Source organism: Vombatus ursinus, unplaced genomic scaffold (genome assembly GCF_900497805.2).
Source record: "Vombatus ursinus unplaced genomic scaffold, bare-nosed wombat genome assembly UNPS02014814.1, whole genome shotgun sequence".
Taxonomy (NCBI): Eukaryota; Metazoa; Chordata; class Mammalia; order Diprotodontia; family Vombatidae; genus Vombatus; species Vombatus ursinus.
Window position 1 is genome coordinate 3,624,618 of NW_020954592.1, and position 16,739 is coordinate 3,641,356.

At 40.3% G+C, this 16,739-nt stretch overlaps 1 protein-coding gene across 1 annotated transcript in view; it reads left to right on the plus strand.

Annotated features, from left to right (window-relative positions):
* The first annotated feature begins 7,961 nt into the window (after nt 1-7,961).
* Nucleotides 7,962-16,739, plus strand: part of WWC3 (WWC family member 3) — a 198,720-nt gene continuing 189,942 nt past the window's right edge. Inside the window, exon 1 of the mRNA XM_027835331.1 lies at nt 7,962-8,287. Within this exon, the coding sequence (XP_027691132.1) occupies nt 7,962-8,287 (326 nt within the window). The remainder of the gene's footprint in view (nt 8,288-16,739) is intronic.

Genomic DNA, 16,739 nt, shown 5'->3' on the forward strand with positions numbered 1-16,739 from the left:
AAAAAAAAAAACTAGGGAAGAATGCATGTGGACAGCAATAAGAGCTTGCAAATTCACCTGCCTCTTAGTATTTGCATTATTTGAATACATGTGAGGTACCCATAATTTGAGTAATTATTTCAATATTCAAGGAATGCCAGACAATGAGCCATTTCTTACTTTGACTTGAATACGAGAGCCTGTCATTTCCTTTTCCCTTTTATCACAATGTGTAGATTTAGGGTAACTTCCTAGAACTCTGAATTGTTTATTCAAGGTAAGCAGGATTTCACTGGAGAGTTTTCTCACATTTTAGATGTGATGACTTCAATGCTCATACTCTTCAATTCCATTTTAGGAGCACTTATTAAGCACCTACTATGTGCCCAGGCACTGTGCTGGGATCTCCAAACACTGGGGATAAAACAAAAATGATTCTGTATTCTAGTGAGAGGAAATACAACACAGGCACTGATTAGAAAAAAAATTTGAGAGATAGGTAAGGGGATAGTTTTGGCCTCAGAATGAGAAGACCTGAGTTCAAGTCCATTGCTGACACATTCTAGCTGGGTGACCCTGGGCTAGTCATTAAACCTCTCAATGTGTCTAGGCTACCCTCAAAAACTGTAAATTGTTGATTGGTGATTGTAGAGGGAGTGGATATTGTATTTGTCAGAGTTCTGAAGTTTTTCGATATTGTTTTCCTTTACATTATGTAGGTCATTGAACTCTGTATCCTTCTTCATTCAATATCAGTTCACTGTATCACCCTTGCTTCCCTAGTTGCATATAGTATGGTGGCTGGACAGAGCACAGCACTTAGAGTCAGGAAAACCTGGATTCAAATTCTTCTTCAGAAATTTTCTAGCTGTATACCCTGGTAAAGTTACTTCACTTTTCTGGGCCTTGGTTTCTTCATCTTTATCTTTATGGATTTGATGACTTCTAAGTTTCCAGCTCTAAATCTATGATTGCAATGTATTGCTTTTTCCATGCAAATACAATCAATTCCACTAAACCATCAGGAGCCGGATAGAAACCCAGGCTCTGTCACTGAAGAGCTGAGCATCCTTGGGAAAGTTGCTAAACCCTCTTGACTCTCAGTTTCTTCGTCTATAAACTGAGGGACACATCATAAGAGCTTAATAAATTCTTATCTCATTCTGCTTGGACATTCTAAGATCCTTTAGCTTCTTAAGTAAGTTCTTATTAGAAAATTCATTTTATTAGGCTAACAGTTTGCTAGCATGTGCTAAGAAGTAACCTAAGTAGAGCCAAACATCCCTTTCATGTCCCAATACCTTCTACTCCAAAAAACCACTCACACAGATCTTTTATTATTGTTCTGTCCTGTCTGAGTCTTCATGACCCCTTTTTGGGGTTTTCTTGGCAAAAATTCTGGAGTGGTTTGCCATTTCCTTCTCCAGCTCATTTTACATATGAGAAACTAAGGCAAACAGGGTTAGATGACTTGCCCAGGGTCACATAGCTAGTAAGTGTCTGAGGCCAGATTTGAACTCAAGAAGATGAGCCTTCTTGATTCTAGGCCCAGTGCTCTATCCACTGGGCCACAAGATCTTTAGGGACAAAAAAAATAACTAGACTGGAGGTAAAACCTTGTATTTGAACAAAAGTACTGATGCTACACTTAATCAGTTCCCCTGCGCATTTAGCCTGTGGCCAAGGCCATCCAGTTCTGCAGTGAGGTTGTAGATACCAGTCTTCATGGGGGGTTTGATAAAGGTAAAGGCTAGGGAGGGGAATAAGTTCTTCACTATCCATTGAACCAAATAATAAATTTATATTTTTATAACATTTTAGGGTTATTAAACTTGTGTTATAAATATCATCTCAAGGGGGGCAGCTACGTGGCGCAGTGAATAGAGCACCAGTGCTGGAGTCAGGAGGACCTGAGTTCAAATGTGGCCTCAGAGACATAATGCTCACTAGCTGTGTGTTTCTGGGCAAGTCACTTAACCCCAATTGCCTCATAAATAAATATCATCTCGTTTGCCTCTTCTTTGTAGGTTTTAATTTATTTCATTAGACATCTCAAACTCAACATGTACAAAATGGAAATAATTCTATTTCTTCCTATCTCAAATTTCTTTATTTGATTTTTTCCTTTAAAAAAGTTTTATTGTGCTTCTTTTTGTACAGCACTGTAATTGTTTTCAATAAAGTTTCATCAAAGAAGACCCACACTTTAAAAAATAAGTGCAATTAAGCAAAGCAAAGTGTACATTAACCACTCTGACAGCACATATCTCATTTGTCATTAATAGACTCACTTCTCTACTGAGAGCAGGGTGATATGTCTCATCATCAGTCATCTGTAATCAAGATTGATTTGTTATTTTCTAATGTTGTTTTCCTTTACATTGTTGTTTACAGACATACTTTGTTTTATTGTGCTTTGCTTTATTGCACTTCACAGATATTTCACTTTTTAAAAAAAATATATTTAAGCTTTGGGGCAACTCTACCTTGAGCAAGTCTATTGGCACCCTTTTTCCAACAGCCTGGGCTCACATCATATACCTGTGTCACATTTGGTACTTCTCAAAATATTTCAAACTTGTTTATTGTTATTATAACTATTAATGGTGACCTGTGTTCAGTGATCTTTGATGTTACTATTGTAATTGTTTTGGGGCACCCCAAACCACACCCATGTAAGACAGGGAACTTAATTGACGAATGTTGTGTGTGTTCTTATTGCTCCATCACAGGGAGTTTTCTCTTTCTCTTGTCAGGCCTCCCTATTCCTTGAGACGCAACAATATTGAAGAATATTACTTAAAATTAGTGGATGAAGTAGTAACAAGGTTTGAGAGGATTGACTCCAATTTTGAAAGAAATTCTATTGTGGGTAAAATGCTACCAAACAGCATCCCATGCTATAGAGAACTCTTGTCATGAAAGGAAGAGTCAATTGATGTAGCAAACTTCATTGTTGTTTCATTTTAAGAAATTGCCACAGCCACCCTAACCTTCAGCAACCACCTCCTTGATTAGTCAGCTGCCATCAACATTAAGTCAAGACTCTTCACCAGCAAAAAGAGTATGACTCACTGAAAGCTCAGATGATGATTACCATTTTTTAGCAATATTGTCCTTTTTTAGACATAATGCTATTGGACACTTAATAGGCTACAGTATAGTGTAAACATAACTTTTATGTGTACTGGGAAACAAAAAAAAATTCATGTGATTCTCTTTATTGTAATATTTGCTTTATTGCCATGGTCTGGAACTGAACCTGCAATATCTCCAAGGTATGCCTGTATTGTGTATATTATTCTCTTGATTCTGCTTTCAAAATTTCTCTGAGTTTTTTATATTTGTTAATTATTCTGGAGCAATAATATTCCATTGCATTAATATACCGGAGTTTGTTCAACCATTCCCCTATCAACATACACATTTTTTCTTCTTTTTTTCCTTTTTTTTTTTTTTACTACCACTAACGGTGCTGTTTGGAAATATTTTGGTATAAATGGATCATAAAAAAGGGAAAAGGTCCTACATGTACCAAAATATGTGTAGCAACTCTTTTTGTCGTGGCAAAGAAATGGAGATTGAGGGAATGCCCATCAATTGGGGAATGGCTGAACAAGTTGTGGCATATGAATGTAATAGAATACTATTGTGCTTTATTGCACAGAAACGATGAACAGGGAGATTTCAGAAAAATCTGGAAAGACTTATATGAACTAATGCTGAGTGAAGTGAGCAGAACCAAGAGAGCATTGTACACAGTAATAGCAACATTATGTGATGATCAAATATGATAGACTTAGCTCTTCTAGACACTGCAATGATCCTAGACAAATCCCTAAGACTCATGATGGAGAATGCCATCCACATTCAGAGAAAGAACTCTCGAGTCTGAATGCAGACCAAAGCATACTATTTTCACTTTTTTCCCTTTGTGGCTTTCCCCTTTTGTTCTGTTTCTTCTTTCACAACATGACTAACGTGGAAATATATTTAGCATGATTGCACATGTATAACCTATGTCAGATAGCTTGCAGTCTTGGGAAGAGGGGAGGGAAGGGAGGGAGAAAAATTTGGAACTCAAATCTTATAAAAATGAATGCTGAAAACAATCTTTACATGTAATTGGGAAAAATAAAATTCTATTTAAAAAAGAAATTTAAAAAATATTTTAATATATGGGACCTTTCTATCATCTCTCTTGGTAACATCTGGAGTACTGGTATCCTACCTCATTTAATAATCATTAAGAATCAAAAGATTCACAAGTGTTATTTTCCCCATTTTATGGATGATGGAACTGAGGATTAGTGACTTGTCCAAGGTTATACAGTGGCAGAATCAGGACTTAATTCTTCTGACAATAAATCCTGTGGCCTTTCTGCCTACATTATGTCGCCTACTATACTCCTGCCTGACCCTTGGAGCCTATTACCTTGCAAATAAAGTAAAGGTAAATATGCATCTGTATGTAGTTCTCATAAAGTCCAGTCAAAGTCTTCCTCTTTGTGGAGATCTAGAACCAAGAAGGACCTTAGACATCATTTCATCCAATCTCTCATTTTACAGATAAGAATACAGAGGCCAGAGAGGGGCAAATTGAAGTGATTTGTCCAAGATCATTCAGGGAGTGAGCAGTAGAGCTGGAATTTGAATTGAAATAATCTGACTTGATTAGTAGTGCTCATTCCATTACACCTTATGACCTTTTGACTTAACTATCATTTTTTTCTGAGTGATCCTCTTATTTGTCTCTTCCTTGCTTTTTGCTCCAAGAAGTCTTCCCTGACACCTCAGGAATTATAGTTATTTTTCCCTCTTCTTAATATAGAATTTTGTATTTTTATCTTTTAAGTGCACTTTCACCTTATACCTTGTTATTTGTTTAAATATCTCTTCTTACTAGACTGTAAGCTTTGTGAGGGTAGGGCCCATGTCTTCTTCCTTGCATTGCTCCTGTATTTCCTAGCACAGTACCTTGCATTTGGATTCTAATTCCAGCTGTGTGACTAGTCAAGTAATTTAACATCTTAGCCTCATTTTCTTCATGTTAAGTGAGGATAATAATACTTGCAGTATTAATGACAGTCTTTGGTGAGGAAAATGCTTTGTCAACTCTAAGAGCTCCATGTGGATTATTATTATAGCAGGAAACACTTGGTACTTTGCAGATCTAGCCTTGGACAAAGTTGTAAAGGACACCTTCCACATTCTTCTGCCTTCTCCCATTTGGCAGCTCCCTTCTCTCCAGATATCTAGAGTAATCTCATTCTGCTTCAGAGTTGTCTTAAGATCTCCACTTACAAGTAACGCTCCAGCTTACTCTTCCCAGATGGTTGATACAGATCTTTCTCCTCAACTCAGGACCTTGAAAGGTTCAAGTTCAAGCTCCTTCCCCCATTTTACAGATGAGGAAATGGAGAAGTTAAGAGACTTGCTCAAGGTCACACAGGTTTAAGGGACAGGACCTCTGACTTCAAATCCAGAACTTCCTCTCTGTCAAGTGAGAAGACCTGGGTTCCATTCAATAACTTACTTGTAGCCTCTGGCAAATTATAACTTCTCTGATCCTCCTGCATACTCTGGGTCCAGTGTTTTTGGAAAATATGGCAACTCAAAAGGATAAGTTCAGGGGACCCCTTAACAGTTCTCATCATTAAAATGAGGGTATTGTTTGTACTGCTTCACAAAGGAGATGGTATATGTGAAAGCAAAGTACTAGATAAGTATAAGGCATTATCAAAACCTGCTGTCAGTTTTGATTTGCAAAAGATCTGATAAATACAAGATGTAGGCAATAAGGCAATAAGGCAGGGGTGTGGAACTTGCAGCCTCAAGGCCACAGGTGGCCCTCTAGATCCTCAAGTGTGTGGTTCTTTGAATGAATCCAAATTTTACAGAAAAATCCGCTTAATAAAAGGATTTGCTCTGTAAAATTGGTCTCAGTCAAAAGACTGCACCCAAGGACTTAGAAGGCCACATGTGGAGGCGGCAGGTTCCCTATCCCTGCAGTAAGGTGTAGTGGAAAGAACTCTGAACTTGGAGTCAGAAAAGTTACTGGTTACTGGTAAGGTCACTGAGCCTCCTTTTTCTAATCTGGAAAACCAATGGATATTGCCGATACTGTCATAGGAGCCAAGTACAGTGAGAGAATTTTTGATAAAACAAACAAAACCCTCTCTTTCCTGCTGTGAGCCTGTCTGTTTTTGTACCAGTCATAGATAGTTTCCCAACCTTGTTTTTTCTTGCCTTCCCAATGGATGTTGAAGGGGGAAAAAGAGAGGGAGAAAGAGAATTTGGAACTTGAAATAAAAGAATGTTGAATTTTTAAAATATGGCTTCCTAGTGCCTGCTTAATTTCCTGTTGATAGATTAATGTTGTCTTGTCCATCTTTCAGGCATAACTGAATTCATAAGAAGTAGATGATAATAGAGTTAAGAGAACTAGATTAGGAATTTGGAGACCTGGGTTCTAGATTGAATTTTGCTTCTAATTTACCTATGTGACTTTGAGCAAATCACTTACTCTCTTTTTGTCCTCTGCAAATGAGAAGGTAGAACTACATGATTCCTAAAGTCTCTTACAATTCCAAAACCTATGATCCTAAAACGTGGAAGGGATGATTACGTATGTTAGTTTATAAAAGATCTCTAAATGCAAAGACTCCCCAATATGCGTGGGAGCTTATTTCTTGAGTAGTAACCTTATCTACTTCAAGCTATCAATTTCTTTGACCTCAGAGTAGAGAGGAGATTTCACTGGGTACCCTGATCAAAATGGATTTTCTAACGGAGAGGAAAGATTGACAAGATTGGACAATACCAAAACTCTCAGAAAAAACCGGGGAGAAACCAATTTTTTAGCCAGTCCAACCACACAGCCTTGAGAACATTCTCTTCGGTAGATCCAGGCAGATTCGCATGCCGGCAGTGGTTACGGTTACAGCAGTAGGAATCAGGCTGATGCTTCCTCCCCTCGAATTGGGAGCTGGGAAGTCAGGATTAGCCATCTCCAGGCCCTTATCAAGGCCAGGCCGATGGATGCAGCAGCCGCCCATCCTGCCCCTGGTGCGGTTTCCCTTCCCGGCTGGAGCCTCCGGGACCCAGCCAGAGCGTAGGAGGAAGAGGGGCTGGAGCTGCCCCAAAAGGAGGAGACTTGGGAGGGGGAGGAGGAGGAGGAGGTGGAGAAAGTGCTGCTACTCCCTGCCCCTCCCCATCCCCCCCGCGTGGGAATAGCCGACGGGGTGGGGGGAAAGAGGAAAGGGGAGGAGGGAGGAGCGGCAGGAGGAGGAGGAGGCAAGGGCCAGGCTCTAGCCCTCCTTCCCCTCCTCCTCCCCGATATGGCCAGTGACGAGGAATGAAGATGGCCGGGAGAGCCAGTGGGATGGAGGAGCCGTCGGTAGCAGCCGAGGCGGTGGCGGCCCCGAGACTGTGATCCAGTGCGGTGGAGAAGAGCGGGTCCGGACTGCCTCGAGGGCGGGGACCCGCTGGCTTGCAAACGGAGGGTCAGCGGCCGGAGTGGGAGACAGCGGAGGGTCCCTGGGGAAGGCTAGGCGGCGGCTGGAGAAGGGGCCCGGTCCGGGAGCGCAGCGAGAGTGCCGGGTGGTTCCTTCCAGGCGCGGCGGGCGCGGCGGCGGGACTGGTTCGCGGGCTCCAGGTTCACAGCTGCCCGGGCACGGGCGGAGGAGAGCCGGGGGCAGCGGGAGCGGGCGGAGGATGAGCCCCGTGCGGCGGGGGAGCCGCTGCTGTCGCCCGCCCTTCCTGCTCTACCCGTTCGCTCCCCGCTCCTCCTGCACTGGTTGGGACAGTTGTTAGTGCTGGAGGAAGAGGCGGAGGAAGCGGCGGCGGGGGGCGGCCGGGGCCCGGGCTGGGCAGCAGCAGCTGGCCCGGCCCGGGGCGGGGAGGCGGCGGCGGCGGCGGCTCCAGAGCCCAGGGGCCCAGGGACTGTGTGGCGGGGAGGCGGCGGCCGGGGCCGCGTAACCATGCCTTGGCTGAGCGGGGGCCGGCGGCGGAGGCAGCAGCAGCAGCAGCAGCCGCAGCAACAGCAACCTCAGCAGCAGCAGCAACAGCAGCCTCCGCCGCCGCCGCCGCCGCCGCCGCCGCAGCAGCCGCCGCAGCAGCCTCCGCAGCAGCAAGGGGGGCCCGGGCAGCCGCCGCCACCGCCGCAGCAAGCGCAGCAGCAGAGAGGCCGGGAGAGCTCTGAGCTGCCCCTGCCCGCAGGCTGGGAAGAGGCGCGGGACTTCGACGGCCGCATCTTCTACATCGACCACAACACCCGGCAAACCTCTTGGATCGACCCCCGGGACAGGTAAGGCAGGGGTGCAAATTTTGTGTGTGTGTGTATGTGTGTGTGTGTGTGTGTGTGTGTAAGCTAAGATGCTTCCCTCCGGTGCACCCAGGGATCTCAGTGGACGGTACCAGTAGCAGAGGCAAGCGCAACACGGATCATACTCATCTTTTCTCCCACCCCTTTTTTCCACCCTTCCCCCTCCCCAACTCGAGGGGGGCAGGAAATAAGGAACCAAAGCCCACCCCTGTTGGCTCCTTGAAGTTTTTGGACCGGGGTTGGGGCTGGGGGAGATCTCGCCCCGCTGTGCAGGGTTTGGAAGGCCTTTGGCGATGGGGAGCGAGATGAGGGGGTCGTTGCAGGCTTCGCGGAGCTTCCCAGTTGCCTTGGCCAGGGCAGGAGGAGCCTCGGTCCTTCCCCCCAGTCCCAGATGGAGGAGCGGATATTCTGACTCGGTTCCTTCACGTCAGACTGCCTTTCAGTAGATTCAGAACTTGGACGCTTGGAATTTCCTCTTCTCGTGTGGGTGATGGATGCCCTTTTTTTTCCCCTCTTTTTTCCGATGGTGGTTTCGCCCAGTCCCCCTGCGTGCTCCGAATGGGATGCTGGCCCGAAAAAATAGTCCTCCCGAATCAGACGTGTAGTCCACCTAACACAATATTGATAATCTACAATAACCACATCCGAGGCTGCGGGAGACAGGAAAGAGGCTCCTCCGTGTGCTGGCGGACGCTCTTCTGTTTGCCTAGGCTTAGGATGAGCTCCACACGTCCTTCGAAGCCCTTAAATTGTAGAATTTTTAATTGGTGAGATGAGCTGTCAGGCAGGAAAACACAAGTCTCTCCCCGACATTCTGGTTTTGGTTACTTTTTTTTTTTTTTTTTAGTATGAACTTTGTCTTAATCTAACCATCCTACTATCCGGTGAGGTACAGCTGAGATTCTCAAACTTTTTGAAATTTGATGTCTTGCTATGATTCTGTCAGTCTCCCATCCCCTTCTAAATGTGCTTCACGTCGTAGAGTTACTTTTTAAAATTAAAATGAGTACAATTCTACTTTGGGAACTTGCTGAACATGTCCCTGTGTCTCTTAACATAATAGGGGACCCTGATGTGTTGGGAAATCATGACTTTAAGTGAGAGCAACTATATTTTGGGGGGAAACTACAGAGAAGAGAAGAATTTTAGAAACCATTGAGGGGTGTTTTTTTTTTAAGAAAATTCATAGTAAATCCCTAACAGCTAAAGAGATTTCCAAATTCATGGCCAAATTTTATTTAATTTCATGAAGTTTCACCTTAGTGAAGTTTTGTGCTCTTAGTAAAACCAAGCTAGTTAAAATGTAAAACCAGCCAAGTTAGTATTGCTAGGCTGTTTACTAGTAGTGCTTCTAGAGAGAAATATATGTTCTTAAGTGTATGTGTCTGTACTGAAATCAAATGAGTTTCCTTTTGTTATCGGATACCTTGTCCCACCTAAAACAGCTTCTGAAACTTCAGGCTTCTTCTAAAGAACCCAAAAGGAAGTGTTACAGGCCTTCAGTGCTTTAAATTTTTTTTTTTGAAAGGACTTGTATGGTCACTTTATGCCAGCTTCCTCCTACCTATACTAGAAAGGAAATACTCCTTGGCATTTTGTTACTTTGAAATAAACTTGTTGAGGGGGAAGCCTGTTTGTTTGCTTCCTGATAACTTGATTCAGAACTCTTCCCGGCTTCCTTTTCCCACTCTCTCAAAGGTTTCTTAGTATTTTGTTTGGATTCCTTACAGCTCTGGGTTCAGAAACAAGGATAAAATGAGATCCAATTTTATAAGTGAAAGAAATGCTTAGTGTAAAGGTATTTTGGAAATCAGGTGAGATCATATTGTAATTTTAACCAAAAGCCCAAGCCACAGCTGTTTGAGAGCTATCAAGGCTTAGACAGTGCTGGAATTGGTAGCACTGCTTGGAATGTTGAGCATTCTTAATTTTGTACTTTACTTATTTCTTTCAAGTACACAATGAACTTGAAAGTGAAAAAGTTTAAATGTTACTTTCTTTTGAGGAAAGGAGATTATTTCAGGAGAATAATGTGAAAAAAAATCCTGTTTTTGTTGTAGTGGTTGGTTATATTTTAGTGTAAAATTTACAATAAACATAAATGTTGTGTTTACAATTGTTTGAATAGCATAAATGAGACTTGGTAAAGGGAGTACCCAAAGGCAAACAACATGGAAATATGAGTTCTCTGCTGTAGTTGTCATAATACATTATCCTTCTTTCCTTGATTTTTTGAAATTCTTCTGCAGAATTTGTGCTATAAAATGACTTTTCCATCCTTTTAAATCCATTTTTCTTTCTTTTTTTTTTTGGTGCTGAAGACCTTGCTTGTGTTAATCTAACATTTTTCTAAGGGTTGACTGAACCCTTAAACTGGGAATGTGTTAGTTAACTAAAGTCAGTGAACTAAAGTCAATATTTTAGGTTTTAGTAAAGTAAAACCATGTCTATGCTTTTTATATGAGATAATGTTTTTATAGTAAGTGAAAATGCAACAAGGGACAGTTTGAACTTCAGCTCCCATAATACCTTGCCAGAAATATGTATGGAATGTTAAGCAGGCCACAAACGTTTAAGTGGAGTCTCTGTTAAAGATTGTAATAGTAATGGTTGCAATTCCTCTTTTTCACAACACAACATTGCTCATTTTTTATTAGTGCCTGGTTATCCTTTAAGTTGTAATTAATTTTTATTATATGTTGTGAACTGTGCTTTCAAGCTGAGAATTTTCATATATGACTCTGACTGTTAAATGTTATTTGGGACACACTGGCAAGTGATATACTACCCCCAGTCCCCTAAAGTTAGAGAATTTTGTTGTGGTGTTGTTGCCTCACCGAAATGGGTTTTAAATAGGGAGCTGATAGGAGAGAAGGAACATAAATCACATCTTTCTTAACAGAGTTAAGTTATAAAAGGAAGGATTAACAGAAAGGATTAAGCAAAACCAGTTGATTACTGCTGTACTGTTCAAAACCATTTCATATGTAACTAAATATTTCAGTAGCATTAAAATCATCTTCAAAATTTAAAAATGTAAAAAAAAAAACTTTTATATTGACAAAAGAGGATACGTTTCAACTAATTTTTCCCCTAGAATAGTTCCCATGTTTTTAGGTTCTAGTGGGTCCACCATTAATGAATTATAGGAACTGAAGTTCCTATAATTCTTGGTGTCAAAAAAAGAATTCATTCCTATGTTAGAATGTTTATGCATGTGGCTAAAATATCATTCTTTAAGAAACAATACTTTACAGTTGTGCAAACAAAAGCAAAACAAAACAAAAAAAGCATTGGTACTCAAGCTTTCTACGATGTGATTTTTTTTTTTTTAGCATTTATTTTTGTAATAAGTTAACTAGAACTTTTACCTGAAAACTTTGGAATTCAAAACTAATTTTGCATGATTGAAAAAGGTTAATGTATAATTTGCAAGACTAGCAGTTTCCTTAAGTCACAGTTATAAAGATATAAGGATTACTTTAGTGCAGCTGGTGTTGCACTAGTACTTAGAATTTATGTGAAGCCATAGAATCAACTTTATGTTTGTAAATTGTTTCTGATGCTCTGTTAGAAATAACTCAGTTTCCAATGTGTTGGAATTTTCTGATGCTTTATGAGAAAGGGCTTATCTCTGTTTGTAAAGGGAGTTTTTACTTCCATGAGTTCCCAAATTAATGAAATCACAAATCCACATCACAAGACTCATCTTGATGAATTCAGATCCAGTCTCAGACCCTTACTAGCTATGGGCTGATAGACTTTGGGCAAGTCACTTAACCCTGTTTGCCTTAGTTTTCTCTTCTGTAAAATGAGCTGGGGAAGGAAATAGGAAACCGCTGCAATATCTTAGCCAAGAAAACCCCAAAATAGGGTCACAAGGAGTTGTACAGGACTGAAATGACAGAACAACAAGATTGTTTATGGTTATTGAGGTTAAGATGTTGCAGTATAAAGCAATTTAAGATTATGATTTGGGGAACATAGTTTTGACTTAATTTTTGGTGGCCTTTGTGACATACTGGACAGGGTCAATCCTTGGGGCTAGGAAAATGTATTCAAGTACCCCATATGTAAGGACTGTGTGGTGCTGTGCACGTCATTACCTCTTGCTGCCCTAAGCAACACTCAAAGATGATAAGTTGCTAAGAAGGTGCTGATATGAATTGGTAGAGGGAGTTTCCTCCGAAGTGATTTCCTTATACCAATAAAATCACAGTCCAGTTCCTGATCCCTACCTCTGTATGACCTAGTATTTTAAATCACATTAGTATTTGGTAGGTAAAAAATTTGGAAGTAAACAGTGGACTATTTTGAGAGCATTATTGCTTCTTTTAATTGTTTAAGAAGCCCATATTTCATGAGATTGTCTTGGTGGTGTAACTTACTTGAGGCTTGATGTCACTAACTGTAGCTCAAGTTTAAGAAAGGCAGTACTGGACAACTAAAGAGTTCATCATAGAAAATGTAGGTGTATCTTGGAGATTAAAGAGGAAACCTGTGGATAACACTGGTATAAGGAGATAAACAACACACATGTTAAAAATTTTCTTTTGTCAAACTGGATTGAGGAATCAGGAAAATCTGAGTTCAAGTGTTACTTCTGATACATATTAGCTGTGTGTGATCCTGGGCAAGTTACTTGGCCATCTCAATGTCCCAGGCAAATTTATTCAGAACAGGGGCTGTCTGCATTAGGATAGAGAATTTCCTCATTCAATATTCTGTATACAAATAAAATAATAGGTCTGAAATTAAAAAAAAAAGCTACATTAGACATCACTTCATACATTAATCAAATTTGTAGTATGCTGAAGCACTTTGAACAACTTTATGATACTTTGCTTTAAAGGAAAAACTACATATATGTGTACACGTATACATATACTTTGTACACAAATATCTAAGTATGCTAATTTTATATTAAGGGTTAACTAAAATAACCAAGTAGAGGACATAAGTACTACCTTCTTGGAATTTTAGTTTAGAATGAATTTATAAATTTAACTTCTGGTTTAGAATGAACTTATAAAAATGTTTTCTATATTTGTCTTAGTTTACTCTTAGTTTAAATAAACTATTCCTAAGAGTTGTCTGATAATGTATGTGTGTGGTTTTATATATATGTGTATGTGTGTATTTGCAGTACACACATATATGCATACACATATGTATACACATAAATCTACACACATGTACTTATACATAGATGTGTCTCTACACTCTCTGTCCCTCTCTCTCTCTCTCTCTCTCTCTCTCTCTCTCTCTCTCTCTCTCTGTCTTTTCACAAGGAACTTCCAGGTGAGGAAACTCCCTTCTACCACTGCACCATCACTGCTACTCATGCAGTATAGTCTTAGACAGTTGCCTAGAACATTAAGAGGTTTAGCAACTTGCCTAGGATGGTGCATTACAGCCAGTATGTGTCAGAATAGTGACTTTATAAGGCCAGATCTTTCTGGATCTTAAGGCCAAATCTCAATTCATTTTTCTACCATGGCTCCCTGGTCTATGTGTAAAAAGCTCCTTTCTGTTTGTGTGTAATTTTAGTGTTGGTTTAGATAATATACCTGCTTCTAAAATAGTAGGAATGCCTAACTCCAAGAATGGCTTCATTTTGAATGTTCAACTACAACTATGTGTCATAACCCTTTTAAGAAAGATGAATGGGAAATTCGTACAAAAAAATAAGTCCTAGTCATCTTGAAACACCTAATTTCCTTTTCATCTTTTTCATTCTAGTTTTTAACATTGCAGTAAAGCTTGTGTTATCCTTCCTTGTAGATGATAATGTAGTGACTTTAGTGATACATTTTGGAAAGTTAGGGGACTTTAGTTTTGTAGAGAAGATACTTCATTCTCAGTTTTGTTTTGTTTTTTAAACCAGTCTTTGCCACAGAGAAAGAGTGACTTGAGGGAGAGAGAAATGACCTTAGAATCAGAAAGACCTGAATTCAATTCCCACTTCAATACATACTAGCTGTGTGTGACCCTGGGCAAGTCAGTTAACCCCTCAGTTGCCCAGGCAACTTTCTAAGACTAAATTTCAGAGAAGACACCTTTCTATATTGTTAGAGAAAGTTCCTCACCGGACACCTGTACACTGTGGAAATCACAGATTCAATAAAAACAACAGCAATAAAACAAAAAAATTCATCACTATTCCAATCAACATAGTAAAAGTGTCAATTAGGGAAAAAAAGTAAATGAAATCTTGAGTTAGCTCACCCTACCTACTGGTGAAATTGGTGCATATTTATGCAATGCCTATTATGTGGGGACTGCTGTGGTAAAAGCTATTAGGAATTCAGCAAATGCAAAAGCAAGTGTCATAATTGGGAAAATAAGACAAAAATTACAAATAAGTTAATTTAAATATTTATTTATCATAAATCTTAGATGCCTTTTAAAGCCCCATATGATCAGCAAATGAATTAAACAGGCAATAATTGCAATAGGAGTTCCAAAAAGGGAGAGATCAGGTAAAAAAGGATTCATAGTGTCATTTTTCAGGTAAATGAATGAGTAAGAAAGCATTTATTAAGTGTTTGTTATTTCCCAGGTTCTGCTATAAATGCTGGGGATGCAAATACAAAAAATGACACTCTCTTCTCCCCATGAGCTTATATTCTAATAGGGTAAAACAACACTGAATAGGTAAGTGGTCACCAGGGAAAGCTGAAGTCACAAAGGTGAATGGAGCCATAGGGCAATAAAAGAATGTGCCCTTACCAGAAGGCAACAGGCATTTATTAGGCACTTACTGTGTTCCAGGCTCTCTTAAGCACTGGAGATAGAAAGAAAGGCAAAAAACAGAGTCTGCTCTTGAGGAGCTCACATTCTAATGGGGGACATAACATGGGAACAACAATGTATAGACAAGATGTACCAAGGATAAATTAGAGAGACAATCTTAAAAGGAAAGCATTAGCATTAAGGGGGACCAAGAAAGACTTCTTGTTGAAGGTGGGATTTTAGCTGGAACCTGAAAGAAGTGAGGGAAGCCAGGAAGTGGAAATGAGGAAGTGAGAATTCCAGTCATTTGGTGCAGCCAGTACCCAAGAAAATGCATGGAGTCAGGAAGTGGAATGTATTGCTTGAGCAAACAGCAAGGAGGTCATTGTCACTAGAGTATATGGAAAAGGGATGGAGGTATAAGAAGTCTGGAAAGTTAGAAAGGGACCAGATTATGAAAGATTTTAAAAGGCAAATAGAATTTTTTATTTGATCCTTGAGGTAAAAGGCAGTGACAGGAGTTTATTGAATAGGGATATGACATGTTCAGACCTGTGCTTTAGGAAGATGAATATGAGTGGAGGATGGACTGGAGTGGGGAGACTTGGGGGCGGGGAGCAAACAAACAACTCAGCAGTATTGATGGTTATTGTTTGCTGAGCAAAGAGGTAGTGTGTATATGTTTTGGGGAGAGGTTCGGGAAGGTGGGGAGTTCTGGAGCAGTGCAATGATAGGAAGGTATCTTAGATGTAGTGCAGTCTTCCAATTTAGCATTGCCTCGGGATGGGAGCTGGAGATCTGTTTGAAAGAGTGCAGCTCTGGGACTGTCAAACCTGAAAGTCCCTGGGTGGAATGGCAGAAAGATGGCATTGTTAAGATCCAAGGAGCCAATGTGATTTGCTCCAATGTTGGTCATCATAATTAACCAACATTTTGGGTGCCTGCTACAGGAAGGACTTTAATTGAGGAGGCAGGATTAGAATTCAGTCTTGAAGAATGGATAGTCTTTGAGTCTTCAAGAAGTAGACAAGAAGGATGGGGATGTCAGAAATCCATCTTGGGGAAAACAAGCAAGTTCAAGCTCTAAGGCAGTGAAGTATAAGATATGTTTGGGATTTAGTGTGTAGACCAATTTAGAGATTTTATGGTGGGGAAGAAGGATAGTCAGAATGGTATAAATGGGTGCTGTGTTTGGAGTCAAAGAGTGACTTGGATTCAAAGACTGGCTTTGCTACTCATTCCTTGCATGACCTTGAACAAGTCACTTAGATTTTCTGGTCTTCAGTTTCCCGATCTTTTAGCTGAGTGGATTGAACTGGAGTAGGAGAGTGCTACCTTCTGCCTATATATTTTTTTGTAGGGCCCAGGAGCTAAGAATTATTTTTACTTTTTAAAATGCAATAAAACTTTATTTTAAAATGTAAAAAAGAAAACCCTACCATTTTTAGCTTCAAATTAACATTTTTTATATTCCCCACCTAAAACTTAGCTTTTCCTCCCAATATCTCTATATCATTAATGGTATTGATGTCTGCCTAGGTACCCAGGCTTAAAATCCAGTCTTGATTCTTCTCTCCCTCCTCCGTATATATTTGATCATTTTCCCTTCAAAATTTCAATGTATCCACATCTCTTTTGTTCTCACATAGCTCAGTCCTTAGTTCAGTCCCTCATCAAATCTCTACTGGTTTATTGCAAT